The sequence below is a fragment of the Caloenas nicobarica genome, chromosome 2, assembly GCF_036013445.1.
Source record: "Caloenas nicobarica isolate bCalNic1 chromosome 2, bCalNic1.hap1, whole genome shotgun sequence".
Lineage (NCBI taxonomy): Eukaryota > Metazoa > Chordata > Aves > Columbiformes > Columbidae > Caloenas > Caloenas nicobarica.
The window spans coordinates 37,101,621-37,118,098 of NC_088246.1; the positions used below are offsets into that span (position 1 = coordinate 37,101,621).

At 39.0% G+C, this 16,478-nt stretch overlaps 1 protein-coding gene across 6 annotated transcripts in view; it reads left to right on the forward strand.

Moving 5' to 3' along the window:
• Positions 1-16,478, forward strand: part of CREB5 (cAMP responsive element binding protein 5) — a 260,479-nt gene that overhangs the window by 36,356 nt on the left and 207,645 nt on the right. For all 6 annotated transcript variants that reach the window (XR_010605753.1, XR_010605754.1, XM_065628060.1 and 3 more), the window contains exons 2-3: positions 5,245-5,316; positions 8,493-8,586. Coding sequence is in view for 4 of the 6 variants with exons in the window: in XM_065628060.1 (XP_065484132.1) it covers positions 5,263-5,316; positions 8,493-8,586 (148 nt within the window). In the remaining 2 variants the exon portion in view is untranslated. The remainder of the gene's footprint in view (positions 1-5,244; positions 5,317-8,492; positions 8,587-16,478) is intronic.

A 16,478-nucleotide genomic window follows, 5' to 3' on the forward strand; every position in this document is an offset into this window, starting at 1 on the left:
CCCAGCTCAAATGTGCATCACATTAAAGTCCTTCTTGGGGACTCCAGACACAAATTGCTTTCCAGCATCCAGGACCATTTGGAAATGCTTTAATCCTGAAATGAGGGAGTTTCTAATGGAAATGCTGACAGACCCTTCGTTGTAGCAGCCGAAGCAGGCAGGGCTGTGATAATGAGCCCTGTATGGGTGCATGTGGAAAGCACGACGCTACTTTCAGAAAATAAGTGGTTCCACTCAGCAGCCCAAGCCAACAAAAAACACCATGCGCCGTTTCAGCACAACAGTACTTAAAATTGGCTCTGCTCATGCAAGGACGTATTGGGAACAACCATAGGCATTAACCCTGCATATACTACACTTCCAAAACCAACAAGTCTTAATAGTATTTGTAATAACACTAATTATCTGTAAATAGTGCTGTACTGAATAGCCATGACTAGCCGTTTAAAATGCTGCATATACGGATGGGGTTTCTTTAATATTCACAAGTACACCGTAACCACGTCTCGTCTCACTTTTTATACATTGTGGCCATGACCCTAAAAAATAGGTGATGCTTCATTTATTGCTCATGTCTCTGCATACTGCTGCTAACACTAGCGACTGTGTATTTTGTACTTGTATTTGGAAATCTCAGTGACCTTGGTCACACCAGCCTGAAGAAACCTGTCTTGCAAGCATGTGCCCAGGTGATTAATTTCAACAAACAGGTTGCATATAAGAGTGTAATTACTCACTTGTGCAAATGACAGGATGGGTGCGCTGACCTGTATTAGACACATTGTAGTATACACCTCCTCATCGATTCTTTTTCACTGTTAATCAGAGGACTGAAAACCTTGCAACATTTAGACAGCTTGAGGTTGAAGGCTGAAATGTCACTTTTAAAAGAGGGTTAAAAAGGTCACGCAGCTGCAAATAATAATAGCCCAATGAAAATCAGATTCTTACTGCAGCCCACTTCAAGAATAACATTGAAACAGGAAACAAGCCTGCTTGATGTTTTTACCAGTAAGGCAATAAGATTACTGCCGAGTTTAAAAACAGGGAGAGGGAGACAAAAAGGAGCATGTTTTCTGGGTGTTAGATGTTAGAACTATTTTTCTGATTCAAAAAGGGTGATTATGAGGCTCTGCAAAATCTCCTTGAGGAGCCCAGGGCTGCAGGGTCTTTCCCTCTGAATGCCGCTGAGAGGGAATGTAGTTTGTTGCTCTGTTCTGAGGGTGGGTTTATTTCTTTTGTTTGCTTTTTACTTCTTAGTTATGTTCTTGCATTGCTCGCTGTGGTCTTCAGTTTTATTAATTATAATAAAAAAATGTTTAGAAATATCTTTGCAGAAATCAAGGAATACAAGAAAATCTTGGCTTGCTGCAGAACTTAGTTGTTTTTCTTCCATGAGACATGGCTTGGAGAAGTCTTTCTATGTTTCTTCTGTATTTTTTTAAATTTATTTTTCTAATTAGAATACCTTAACTTCTCCTAAGCAGAGTGATATTTCAGGAGAATGGCAGGCTACAACAGTGTTGCAGATTTCCTCACTTTTATATTCTGCCAATAAGGCTCTTTACATGGTCACAATAGGGCAATAAATGCTGACAGATGTTGTTAACACATCTATTAAAATTCAGCCCCCTTTTCTGTTCCATAATGCACTCATGCCTATTGTTAACAATATCAGAACTAATGCTGACATATAAATATTAATGCTTGCTTATATTTGTAATCCTTGTTTGTGTTGCCATAAATTAGGGTATTGATAACAGAAGTAAAAAATTCAGGCCTGAGCAATTTTTAAACTTTTCAGTCATTATAGATTTGCCTGATATTCTTCATGCGCACTACTCATATGTAGTACTATGAAAGGTGCATGAGTGTAACTTGAATTTTTAAGATCCCAAAGGTTAATAAGCACCTTAATTTAGATGGAAAGGTTGCTGTGATTTATTTTTATTAGGTGAAGTCGAAATGTTGCTGTTGCTTGTGTTATTTCCTTCACGTACGCTGAGCCACCTGCACACACTGTGGAGAAAGGAGACTTGGGTTGTGTGGCCCAATGACTCACGTGAGCTGTGCAAAGTGAACTGTGTGCCAGAGGCTGCATACAACCGAAGGATGGGAGATGCGTCCCTGCATCTTGACAAGGATACCGTGCAAACTGTGCTGTGCACAACTGAAACATCCCTGTTTCTGAGGGCTCCCAGCTTGTTGCAAACCCGGGGTGAGATCCTGCACTGCTTGTGTATCTGCAACTCTTGCAGAGTTCAGAGGGAATGGGGGACACAGGAGGTTCACGCTCACAGCCCAGGTTTTCAGCTACTTGTTTCTGGTAAACATTCAAGTATAAAGCTTGAATCAATGATGTGAGGTAGCCAAGCACAGGACACCCTCTCAAAAATTGTAGGCGATAGGCAGCCTTTTTTACTCGTTTACTATTGTAAGAGAGTCAATAGTACTTCAGTCTCAGCTGTGGTGATAGCATCACTTGTAAATACGAATTCTGCATGGTGCAATTTGGCTTGAGGGCATTGTACCATCTGGTAACATTGTATGGGTCAAGTTATGCTAGACAATATCCTGGAGGGCACACATGGATTATTAACTTTTTTTTTTTTTTTTTTTTAAGTTTAGTGTCTGCAAAGAGTAATTCTCGTGGGAACTAGCAGTTGCTTGTACATTTGTGGTAAATGACTAGATGTTGAATCTGACACCTTTTCAAAGTACTGAGAACAAAACCCAAGTCTGTGTTTTTCTGGAGTCGATCCCTACACTCAGGATTCTGGTCCTGATTGAGTATGTTATTTTGGTGCTTAGTCCATGCTTATCTATCTAGATAACCTTGAGAATAATTTAATTGTTATCAGAGCACGCACTGATGGATTTAGGGACTATAGCTCAAGCTCAGGGTGGGGAGGGAAGTCTTAGACTTGCAATACTCAATAAGAAAACAAACTCCAAATAATTCCTGGTAATGTTTCGAAATTCGCTTGGACGCTTGGGACCAGAATTGTTACTCTCTTGTTTTCTTTAACTGAGTCTCATTCATTGTTCTGCTATTGAAAATGCAGTTGTCACTCTCCCCTGAGGAGGGGGGAAACGGGTAACAGAAACTTTTGGCAGTACTTGAGTTGCAGGAGTAATTGAGATATCAGATAAAGCCTTTCATTATCCACAGGTAGCTTTTTTTTTTTTTTCTCTCTGTGAAAAGGTCTTTAGGAAAGACAACATCCCGGGACCACATCCCATAAATAGAGGTGGATTTGAAAATCAAACTTAGCTGGAGGTTTTGTTTTTGTTTTTGCAAGAGTTTGTTTGTTTTGTCCGTTATCCCTCTGCTGTGTGTTTTTTTCAGACAGGATAGCGTAATTCAGAGCATTTTTATTGCTTCACTCCTGAAGAGCCTGTCTATGCACAGTCTGGAAACGAAGTAACTGAAATTAGAAGAAATTTAACACCTTTAGGTATTTTAGTACAAGCCTTTATGCGAACACACTTTCATTTCTGATTATGAGTATCTTATTTCAGCTTAACATAGGTGTAACTTAAATCAAAACAGGATATGAATAATCTTAGAGGAGTAAATTAGGTACAATTTTAGTTATTTCAGTTCTAGCCTAGTGTAGAGAGATAGGTTAGTCCTGAGCTAGGGTCTTTCTTGACATCTGATTGTATTTTGTATTTGGTGCAATAAATCACTTATCTCAGGCCAGATGTTGGTAGAGATGTCCACATCAAGAAAAACATTTGGTGTTACTTATCACCTTTAGGGGATAGTGTCCTTCTGGAGGTTAAAAGGCCAATAAAAATAGAAATTCTTAACTTCTGGGTACCGTTTCTGGGAGTCAGTGGAATCAGGTAAAGGGTGCTCTGCCTCTTTTTATTTTTTTTAGGTCACAAGTAGGAAAATATCCTGTCAGGCTTATGATGTCTACAAGAATGAATTTTAATTAAAAAGAAAAAAATATCATTTAAAGGCTTTTTTTTTTTTTTTTTTTTTGAGAACTTAGGGCACTGAAAATAATTGCCCTAAGTACAGGCCTGACTGATGCTCAGGTTAACACTGTATTTATCGTTTGCAGGGGGTGGTAGCAACCCTTCTGAAAATAAAGCTTTTCTAACAAATGTAAGTGTGGTAAAGATATTTCTGATAATAGGAAGCAAGTAATTTAAAAAATGACAACAAGGTTAAGTAATTTCAGTACTTGTCCTTCTGCAGATTTTTGTAGACTTGAAATCAACTTCTGCTTCTCCACCAAGATATTTCTCTTTGTTTTATGAAAAAATTACACAAACACAACTTGGGTATGTGTCTAAGTGTGGCTGTGGTGAGGCTGATTTTTAAGCGATTTGAGGCATAATGTAAGCAGAAGTCATATATTGCTCTTTAAGGTGGGTCAGCTCCTATATGCCAGCTTGTAATGCCAATTGTACAAACAGTCTCAAAACATTTCTGAAAGAAGTGACTTATTTATTTTACGTCCTAAAACGTTACTAAAAGATGATTTTTATTTTTTTTCCTGCTGGTCAGGGCTGCTGCTGTAATATTGACCCAAATTCAGCTGAATTGCTGCATTCTGAGGGTGAACGTTTCCTCCTTTGGATTTATTTTAGACTTGGGAGTTCTCTCAGGCTTTAGTTCAAGGTTACAGGACTGGAACTGCTGTGAGGGAGCTGCAGCTTTAGGCAAAACTTCACTTCTCGAGCTTCTGAGGGTCTAGTTGACCTTTTAAAGGATCAGGATGCATGATTGTCTTGTGTGTAAAGAGAGCATGTATGTAATGTATTTAAGTTATTAATATTGAACGGTATGGATGAAGAACTTCAAAAAGTGGGCTCTTTCTCAGAAGTAACCTAGACGTCTGGTTTTAATGTTGTTCAGCAGGAAGTGAAGAAGGAAAGGTAAAAACTCTTAATTAGAGATATTTCTGAGCAGACACGGTCTTATCTAATAACAACAGTGAACATATGCTTTTTTCTGAGGCAGATTTCTGCTGTGAAAGCTTAATGGTTATTTTTTCCTCCTTTCTTCAAAGTAAATATGTGCTCAGGAAGGAGCAATAAGAACTTAGACTGTAGGGAGCCTGCCGAATATTAGCAAATTTAGTACTCCGAGGATGAAAAGTTTGTTCTGGGAGTTCGAAATAAAAGCACAAACCATGACGATTGTATATTGCATGTATGTATGAAGTTTAGAATGTATATATTCATAGGTTCCCTTTCTTTCCCCCTCTCCCTTTCAACATGTAGATTTATGAGGAATCAAAGATGAACTTGGAGCAGGAGAGGCCTTTTGTCTGCAGTGCCCCAGGCTGCTCACAGGTGAGTGGAGTCAGCAGTGATATTAATTGAGTCCTCAGCACTAGCTCTGGCTTGTACAATGCCTCCTGATATATTAACACATGTCTAATAATATTGTGTGTTGTCTTTTTATTCTTTTTTAAGTTCTTCCCCTCCCTCTCAGTTCCCTCCTTACCCTACAACGTACTATTACAAAATATTTAAAGCAACTATAACAGCTAGTCAAAAGTGAGTTGGTAAAAGTACTTTTCAGGCTGCTTTTGTTCCTACCTTTGTCCCTAAACCTAATGTTTCAAGTCAGGTATCGCAAATTCCTATAACGGCTAGCAAGAGAATACATACTAGGCAGGACACACTTGTCTTTCTTCTGCTTGTAAGTACGATGAAATACGTGAAGTTTCCTAGTGGATGTGGTGACCCTCCAGACTTTTTTTTTAATACTTAAATACAGTGCTATCTTACTAGCTTTTTAAAAAACAAAACCAAAACGCACAAAAATCTTTGAGACATCTTCCAACTAAATATTCTCTTCTGAAAATGCATCTATAGATAAATTCTGCCCCAGGATGTACGTTTGGGATTCCTGTTAACTGGTGATCCGCCTTGTGCCTCTGAAGGTATAATCTGACCTGTAGTATTAGATGTTTAATGATCTTAAAACAACTGAAGTGACAAGGATTTTACCTGCTGAGATTTTGAACTGGGATTTACAGGTTTCTTCTGCAAAGTCACTGATTTTGCAGTGGTGAGCAAAGTTCCACCTGTGGCACTTCTGACCCTAGTTTGGCTTAATGACAAGAATCTGCAAGTAAAATCTTCAGGCAAGGGCATCTTTTGGGCTTTTGCCACAGGCTTCCTGTAGGAATTTCCTTTAAGTGATTTATATTACCCATTTCCCAGGGTTCTCCTCTCTTAATGTGGGTAATATTTCCCTGCTTTAACTGTATGTTGGGAGTTTTCAGCTGGCTAATATTTTTACAACCCTTTAGGTTCCTCCAGTGGTACGATGCATGACTATTACCAGAGCGTAGGTGTTGATTTTGCCAAAATTTGAAATAGGGAAAGAGAGAAGCCTGAGGTCCAGTTAACAACTGGCTGAGCAGCTTTGCTGTTCCATTAAATGGCAACCTTTCTACAGGTGTCAGAGTGCATCTTTTGGATTGTCCCTCTGATTGAGGATTTGTCACTTCAGATGTCCGCGTGTGGAGTAAAAGTTTCACCAGTGTGTCACAGAGGTAGAATAAAAGTATCTGAGTTTTACAGTCAAGTTTTATTTACCTTTTTGTTGAATCTTAAAACTGATTTCCACTCCAGTTGGTGGACTTGAGGGTTTTCATGTCAGCTATTAATTAGTTTCCTCAGTGGAGGAGAAGCTGATTCAAACAAGCTCATTTAGGTGTTCAGAGAGCAGGTTTGGTTGTATGCTGTCACCATTTGGGAAGACACACAATGTACATGTGACTCCATCTTAAAAAAAACATTTAATTTCTCATTTCAAGATGTGACCTTTGTTTATTGTAAATGAGGATTTGACAGAAGTGCATAGTGTAGCACTGCTATCCAGCTGATCTATCTGGGGACTCACTTCTCCATCAGCTGGTGTGGATGTGTATTGAGGGCTGAGGGAGTTGACCTGCTCCAGGAAGAAAGTAGACTTACAAAAAAGACAGAAGTCTGAACTGGAGGAAGAGTTTCTCCTTGGTTACCCCATGCCCTCTTTAAGCTGGCGGATTTCACCCTGAAGACAGAGTGTGGCATCCCTGAAGGAAAATCCATTTGTTTGAGAACAAAACATGGTGTGTTGTTTGGTTGGTTGTTTTGTTTTCCTTTTTTTTTTTTTCCTCCCTCTCACAATTTCATGAGCAAGGTCTTTCACATATTCCCTTTGTTCTTAACATAAATTTCTAGTACTGCATTTCTTCCAGATGAGTAAGCAATGAACCAGGATTTCAGTGAGGAAAAGGTCTTTGGGATTTTTTTTTTTCCCCAGATAATTATTTCCCATTATTTATGCTGCTTTGTCTATGGGCTTAGAGAGATTCTCAGAAAGTGTAACATACTGCAACTATTTACACTATAGCCACAAGCAAAGTCACTTAGCCAAGAATATAAAATGTTCAAAGCTTTAAGTCACTTTAACTCTGTTGTTGCCAGTTTTTTACAGTCTCCTATGTGCCTATTGCTTTAAAAAGCTGCGCTTTTTTTTTTTTCCTCAAGCCCTAGTGATACAACTTTTGGCCTTTGCTAGTCCTGAAATAACCCTTTTGAAACTATTACAGTAGTTTGTGGCAAAGGTCTGTGTATATACCTTCTGGTGAAGGAAACCTAACAGAACCAGTGTGCTCTTAGAGCTCAAGTGTGCAAGTGCTTGAACATTTATTCAAGCTTGCCTCCTCTTTGTCTTGTTCTAAAGAAGCTATTTGTTGTAGAAGTCTATTATCAGACCATAAAACAAACTTAGCACACCGATTAGTTTCTTACAAAGCACATGTCTCCACCTTCTCTGCTTGACAAAAGACAATAACTTAATTTAGTATAATAAAGGGTCATAAATAGTTGTTATATACTGAGCATCATTGCATTGGCACTTTGAATCAAGTCAAAATGTCAGAGGTTTCCAAAACTAAAGATGCATTTTGCCTGAATACTTTTGGGTAGGGAAAGGCTGGCTTATTTGATTTTTTTTTTTTTAATTGCTGTTCAGTAGATATGGATTGCAGAAAGACACAAAAGCAGAAAAATCCAGGAAAGTGATTTAAGATACACTGCATTACTTTGTGTTTGCCGTGGGCTAAGAGCATACATGACAGCAGTTATCGCAGATCCTCAGGCACGTGGTGACTTGTGAGGCTGTGGTAGCTGGAGCTGGTGTCTGAGACCCTTAGAATTCAAAACTTGTTGTGAAACTTTTTCAAGCAAATATGTGACACCTTGCGGTTTGCAAATCCAGAGAGCACTGCAGAAAATACATTTCTAAGTAGAGTACAGCTATTTGTTACTTATATTTACTGGAATTTTCAAATATTCTGTTTCCTGTGCCATTTGGACACATTTCTAGATGGATACATTTCTGTCTCTCTCTCATTTTTGAAATTCTGTCTAATGCCAAAAGTTTATCAGAGAATTAAATTTTTTTCTCCTTTTTTTTTTTTTTTTTTTTTGTTCCCTCTTCCTCTCTTTCTGTGTTTGCCTGACAGCGTTTTCCAACAGAGGATCATCTGATGATTCACAGGCACAAACATGAAATGACTTTGAAGTTTCCTTCAATAAAAACAGATAATATGTTATCAGGTAAGAAGACATGAATTCAAGAATCAAGATAACTATTCAGATGATGTTGAAAGCATGACTCCTACTGGAAAGCTACTGGCAAAATACCTCCAAGATTGGCTTTTAAAAGCCCCAGCTGCAATTAAATTACGAGTAGCGATGGAATAAACTAGAATGCATATCTTTGGACAAAAAGCTGCCATTCTTATGCCTTCCCACAGGTTTGGCATGAGAAGGGGAAAGAAAATTGCTGAACCTTGTCCATGCCGGCAGCTCTATTGCTGGCTCTCGTGTCAGCATGCCAGTGAAATATAGGCACTTAAGCGTGTGTCACCTGGGAGCCCAGTGGCGAGCGTGTTAATGAAGTGCATTTGTCCCGTTCCTATAAGACTCACTATTTTAAGTTTGACAGACTCACTCCAGCAACTGTATGAGGCCACATTGTATGAGCCATCTTTAAGGTGGCTCAAGATCTGCCCACTACAAATAGCCATAACCAGAAAGATAAACCAGTGGGTAATATATTCACTACTTTATCCCCTAAAGGTAACCATCTCTCTCTGCACTTCCCCTGTCGTACACAGAGGTTGTTTACTATTATGTACAGTTACATCCTTTAGTTTCTTACGTAGTTTTTACATACTCTTGTCTGAGTAACCACACACTGGTGGCTTGCTGGCATTCAGCAAGTGCTGGGTAAGGTCAAGGTAGCCTTAATCTTACCACTTCTCTCCTATTCCCTTTCCTATTGTATATTCTTTGGGCTACAGAAATGGATTATTAAGAAAAATATCACTGGGATTTTTCAGGCTTCAGAGTAATTTTGGGAAAAAACTATGATGCAAATGTGTATGTGGATGTTAGCCAGTGTCTGATATTTATCTCTTGAAATGGGTGTTTTCAAGGTAAATGGTGCCATTTTAGGTGCAAATATGTCATGAGTGAAAGATCTCCAGCAGACTAACTCTTTAATGGATAAACCATTTCCATTTTTATAAAAATCATAATTGGGTAGCAATTGCTTGCAAATATTTGATTCAGGCCTCTTTTGGGGGACTTTAGGCACCAGTGAGAAATCATACAGACCTCATTGCAAATAGAATTTATTTTCCTTTTGCACTTGAAAGTGCCATAGTGGACTAAGTTTAGAAAGGAACAGTACACAACACGTTGAAGAGCAGGTCTTGTAAAGTGCCTGTGTGCCAGCTATGCCCACAGAATCCTGTGTTTGCAAGCACAAATGAGAAAATGCTGCTCTTGCACTTGGCCATGTCCTCTGACAGGGAAACTGCTGGAAGACATCTGTGCTGTGGGCACAGTCACCCTCTGCAAGTGCTGGCTTTTGTTAGGACTTTCTCTTTGGCATGGTTTTTGCTCGAGTGCAGTTTCTAAGGAGTATATTCTATCATCAGGAGTCCCCTGAGTAGCTCTTTTTATGTTTGGTAACTTCTGCGGTTTAGCTGTCCTGCTCCTTTCAATGGGTTACTTCCCCATGCAGAAAGCTTTGACTGGCTTCCACCACTGCCATCAGTAGTGGGGCCCCTTGGCCTGCAGTTAGCCAGTTAAGTGCGTAGAAATGCAGAATATCATGGCCAGAAAGGCTCCAAGATTGCTTCTGAGGGATGTATTGCTTGTGCTTTGTGTATAACGATCCTCTGTAGTAATGAAATAGTAAAAAGCTGCATGTGTTCTCAAGGACTGTGGCAAATGTGTCTGACTGTACTGGCCCGGCAACCTGGTGCTGCTGTGTATTGATTTTTCTTTTTGTGTTTGTTTTGGTGGATTTGTTTGGCATTTTGCAGTCCTCAGTTTGGAAGCATCATAGATCATCTACTCTCTGCAGGGCGACATTGAAAAATAGTTGTTTCATTACCCACTTAAACCCTGGGGAAATCTAAATACCTTAAAGTTTAAGATGTTTTATTCTTAGATTTCATAATGAAAAATTAATGATATATGGGGAAAAGAGACAGACTTTTCTTTTAGACATTTGTCTTCATGTCTTCCTTCTTGGATTTTTGCATTTTTGCTATTTTTGGCTTTTTCAAAATTTTTTTTTATTTTTTATTGTTTCTGTTGTCAGTTGGTTCAAAGAATTGCAGTAGCAATTGCCCTGCAATAAGCCAGGTGCAGGGTTAGTGTGTAGTGGGTTTTTTTGCCTCTTTTTGTTAACCTGACCAGAAGTCAGACTTTATCCTTTTTTCCTGTATATTGTATACCATCTTTTAATGTGTTGTATTTGATCCATTCATTATTAGTGATTACTCACGCAAAATAATGGGCTGTATGCTTTCAGGTACCAGTTAGAATTATCTACTCTGTTTCCAGAGACAGCTAATCCCCAGTCAACGGTCAATATCGTATCAGTAATATTTAACACACACTAAGCATGTCTTTTATTAACTATTATTGGAGCTAGGTGCTAGAACTGAGGGGCTGTTGGTCTTGTACCAATATAACATCTTAGAAACTAAGCAAAATATGACTTGGGAAGTAGGAACTTGTTTCTTTTGTGAAATAGGCTGAGGTCTGAAATATCAATTTGTAAGTGAAAGGTAAAGTTATATTATATGTTGTTATGTAGGTGAGGTCGGTCTTTAATAAACAAGGTTCTGTGACCTGACTGAAACTATTGGTGCTATGCTAGTTTATCAGGTATGTCTAGCCAAAAGCTTCCTTCTTATCAACTAGCTTCACTGTATTTTCTTCCATTTTTTCATACTGGCTGAAGAAGAACAAGTTTTATTAAATCTGGTGGTTCTTGAACTAATTCAGCAACTCCAGGTACATACATACACTAAATAGCTTTCTGTTCTCTGACCGTATGAATGGAAGTCTGCTAGAGGCATTTAATTAAAATACAATTCTTTGGCTGGATAATTTGACATTACAATCTTTTTTCTGTCTTTTAAAATTAATGTTATTTGTTCCTTTTGTGTGTGTGTATGTATTTCATTTTTGTTTGTTAAGAAGTCTTGTTATGAGTTTGGATAGAAAGTCATTGAAGGTTTCCATTCCCATCTTTCTTAGACAAAAAAGAGCTGTTTGAGATAACACAGAATATCTTGTGGAAGTTTTGCATGCTAGTCATCATTGCAGGAAACTTTAGTTAGGCTGACTGAAATAGATGTCATCTCTGCTGTTGTGCTAACTGAACATAGCACTGTTTTGAGACTCTGTAGTTTGTTGTGTGTCAAAGCTTTTTAACACTGAAATATTAATGTCTGTGGGACGGATTGTTCCCTCCACGTAAATACTAAAAGCCAAGAGGAACTCAATTTTGGGAGCTGGGGACATTGAAATTCCTGTGGAATCAAATTTGGGAAGAGGAGTGATGTCTTGCAATCGTTGGAGTGGGGGAAGTCCTTCCAAAAGTGCTGCTGGCAGATGCAGGAGAGGCCAGGATTATATATATAGAAATCTTGTTTCTTCTTGATTCTCTTTACTGACATCCAGTCGTCTAGATTTTCGGGGCTAAAGCCCACCGTGCAGATAGAAACAGTTTTCTCTAGACAAGAAAGTGTATGTGCTAAATGTAGTGCAAATCTATTACTTTTCTCAGGTAATGCCTGTGTCAGGGAGGTAACGTCTGTCATCTTTGTTTGGCTTACGTTTTTTTGCCTTGTCGTTTACACAAGAAGGTTTATGTAGGCTTGAATTTTGTGAAGTGCAAGATGATTTGATATAACGAAAAATAATTTTGTTTGATTTCTTGTGCACCTTTGTGTCCCTTGCTTTATCAAATAATGAAAAGAAAAGTCTTCTAAAATTCAAAGATGTGTTGTACCCAGTATGTGTACCTGCACAGAAAGTCCAACGAGCTCTTTAAACAGTGCTTCTTTAAGCAGTAAAGTTCTTGGGAGCCTTCAGCTGTGAGCCCCAGAGCGAGGGCAGTTCTACCAGGTATGACAACGTGCACCTCATCTTCCTCTCCTCTTCCATCACCTGCACGGGGTATTGTGATCCTGAGCTTCTTGGTGCACTTGGGAATCAACCTGCCAAATTGATGAAGAAACCTTCTTGAATTTCTCAGGACATTCCTGTTTCCTTCTGGCTGCTTGATGGGCAGCCCTTCAAATTTCGGTTCTAGTCCTATTCCTCTGGCTTTGTTATCGTTGTGTGAAAGTATAACAAGAGAGTCCACAGCTGAACAAGCCAAATGCCTGTTATTACTGCACATCAGACTAAACTTTTTTTTTTTTTTTTAAGAAAGATGAAGAATCAAGTTACACACTTTGGAGCTGTGCTGTTAGATATCTTTTACTGAATCTCTCTTTTTTTTTTTTTTTTTTTTTTTTTCCAAAATGAAAGCTTACTTCCCATAACTGCCCTTTGGTTCTCCAGTTTTTTCTTAACTGGTATCAAGCTTTAAAGTTTTCATTCATGCTTTGAGGGATGAAACTCTAGGATCCAAGGTAGTTTTACAAAATGCATTCAAAAATAAAGTCTCTGTATAGCAAGCTAATGTTGCATTTCCTGGGCTGCTGTTTTAAAAGCAATATATTGAGACTGAGTGTCCTGAGACTATTATTTCAGTAATTACAAAAGCCCCTAAACCAAACAACAATAAATTTTCCATAGCCAAACATAATTAATATGTAATGGGATCTCTTATTAAAGACTTCAAATTTCCCATTGCCTCATAGCATATATTTTTCAATTGATCTGAAGAATCAGGCATCAGATACTGAGGACGGCTTTTCAAAGTGGTCAGCAGCAAAAAGATATTCAGTTGATCATGTTCTGGTCAGAATCTGATTGCTGAGTGCTTCTGAAATCTCCTGTAAGATACAGTAGGTGGACTTGGGATCTGCACGGGTGAGACCATTTGATCTTGCTCTGGGGCTTTTATGTTGCCCACTTACATTTTGAGGTTTATTTAAACTTAATGTTTCTTGCAGCCTTTCTGGCCATGACTGTGTCATCAGAGAGGCTGATTATTCACCTGACTAATAGGATGAATGAAATATTTATTGCCTAGTCTGAAGCTTGATGAGGTTCTGCGTTCAACCTGGTGGTAAAGGTGAGGTAGAGATACCTTCCTAAGTAACTGTCAGAAGACACAGTTTCACCTGTGAAGTGACAGTTGGCTAGAGATAGGTGCCTCAAGAGCATCGTAAAGTAGTTTTGGTAGCAGTTGAGGGTGAAAAGAGTTTGCACACTGAACAATGGGACTGGGTTGGGATGGCTGGTCAGTAGAGAAGCCAGATACCTAGGGTTAGCCCAGGCAGACCTATATCTCAAGCTGGCCAGTTCAAAATGCAGTCTGAGACATTAAAAGCCTGGGTTGTGTGGCTAACGGCATGCCTGCGGGACAACTTCCTACAGTAACGCGTCTCCTCGGCAGGAATGCTGAGAGCGGTGCTTGCCCTGTCTGAGTTTCGGTCCAGATGGGTCTGGCACATCCAGTCACTCAAGTACAACAAATCAGAGCCCTGCTCTCAGCCTACAATAGTTGTGGGCACTGGTGATGGCAACAAACAGTGAGGTCAGGCACAAGATGTTGGAACTATTAATGCATTTTTAAGTGCTGAGAATTATCAATATTAATTCTGTGAGACTTGAATATGTAACTTATACTAAGGTCTCCTTTGTTATATTGTTCCCAATTAAAGCATGAAGGCTTGCCTGATGTAGATAAAAGAGTTACTGTGGTGTTGTCTTATACTAGTTTGCCCCCCATCCTGAGGGAGAACTGGTGTTTTGCGGTGCCAGAATAGTTGGTTGCCTCAGGAACAAAGAAATCCCACTGGACTTGGTAGCCCAAAAGCCCTGAAACCAGTGGATGCAGTCAATGTGCAGTGTGACTACTATACTATGTAAAGTCTCAACATTTTAAAGTCTGGATCTCTATCAGTTCTGCTTTCATACAAACACGAAGGTTTCATGGACTTGCTGTTTCTGTGAATGTTGAAGAATGCAGTATTATAAGGTATAAAGGCAACTCTTATTTTACATCTGGCTTAGCTGGCTTCCAGCAGGTCTGTGGATGGAGTTTAGGCTGGGTGGTTGGTGGTATTCCCTCCCTGACTGGAAGAAGAAGGGGTCTGTCTGTTTTAACAAATCTTGTGAATTCCTGCCAGTCTGATTTCTGGAGCACAAAAACTACAGTAAACACATGGAGAAACTGAGGTAGTAATTTAAGATCACCATGTCAATATGGAGGTCATGTAAATAGTGTAATTAATCTAGCAGTTTTGATGCTTTTAGGTAATAAAGTAGTTAATTGTAAAGATCAGCTGTAGGGTAACACATCGATTATCTCAGACTGCTTGTGGTGCAGAAGATAAACTTTCAGCATGTGCAGAGAAAAGCTGATGAGGCCTTTGTGCATTTGAAGTCACATTCTTGCTCTGGGTTGCTCATTTTCACTGTTTAAATGGACTTATTTCACTGAGTGTTGTTTGGTGTTGTTTTTGGCTGTGTGTGTTGTGTGGTGTTTTTTTTTTTGTTGTTGTTGTTGTTGTTTTTGTCTGCCTAACATGCATCAATAGATGCTGAACAGATTGAGAACTTCAGTTCCATGTGCCTGATAACCACCTTGTTACCCATGAAGTTGCCGCTGACATAATATAGCCTGTTGTAGTAATGCCTGATCAGCTGTGTGCCTTAATGAAAAATAACAAGGCCTTACCTATGTTAGCGTGTTCTCTTCTGCCTTACTGGCCCAAATTAAGGGCTCAAGCTACTCTGAAAAAAAACCAAGAGGATTTTTGATTTTTAATGAAAATAGTGCCATCAACTTCTTTACGAAACCCTAGTTTTTCATCTAAATGACAAAACTGATACCTTGTTTATTTGATATGGATATACCACTTCTGAAAATAAAACATTTCCTGTATTTGCCTTGCATTCGAATACTAACATGCTCTTTATGCTCAGGAAGGCTTGGCTTTGCTTTTCTACAAAGCAATCTTGTTGTTCACTAAAGTAATATTTAATCCTTTTTGGAAATAAAATCTCTTTCTCCTGCTTTTTAGTGCACTTCATTTCCAGTAAAAATTCCAGTCCAAGGGTCAAAGACAACCTAGGTGTAAATCTACTGAGTTCAGCAAGGTTACCCTACAGATTAGTTTGGTATCACTTATATAGACCTGTAAAGTGCTGAGTGTCCTCAGTTCCCATCAATGTCAGCACCTCGTTGACTTGGTTTCTTGTGCTGAGTTCTTGCAAGATTCTTGGAAAGTCTTATGTTTCTGACTCTGATAATATGGTAGTTAGCTGTGAAAGCTAACGGGTAAATCTGTGTGCATTCTCAAACACTTGAGTTTTGTTTCCTCTAAGTTCACAAGTAAGATGCTCAAACCAAAAGAAATAAAGAAGAATTTTAACGTTAAAGACTTACTTTTTATGTTTCATCAATATGTTCCATCAGAAATATAGATGCAAATGAGTGTGTCTGCCCTTGGATTACCTGAGAAGGGGAAACCTGTAGGACCACACCTGATACAGGTGGAAACTGGCTTCAGCTGGCTTTCTAATGGAGAAGGCTGATACTCCCCCTCAGTTTCCCAGTGAAAACTGCATTTGCTTTTGTACGCCTTGCTTTTGTGCTGCCTTTTATTTAGGGGTTGCTGTGTGTTTTTTATGCTGATTATGTAAAATTCATTGTGTCTGGTAACTGCTCCCTGTAAGGGGGAAATATCAGAACTTGACCCAGCTTAGCTAGGTGTGAGAAACCAAATTTTTCTTCCAGAACTCACTGAAGTGGGAAGCTTTTTTTCTGAGATCAGAATTGGCTCAATATGGGCAACTGGGATTAGTACGACAGAGTTTTCATTCCTTAAAGAATGAATTTCAAACAATAGGGTAGTTGTCAATGACTATGCAGAAGATTATTTTTGGAGAGAGTGAGTCCAGTCTCTCCATAAAATTAAGTACAAAGCATCTTGAGCTGGAATGGGGGCTTGGGA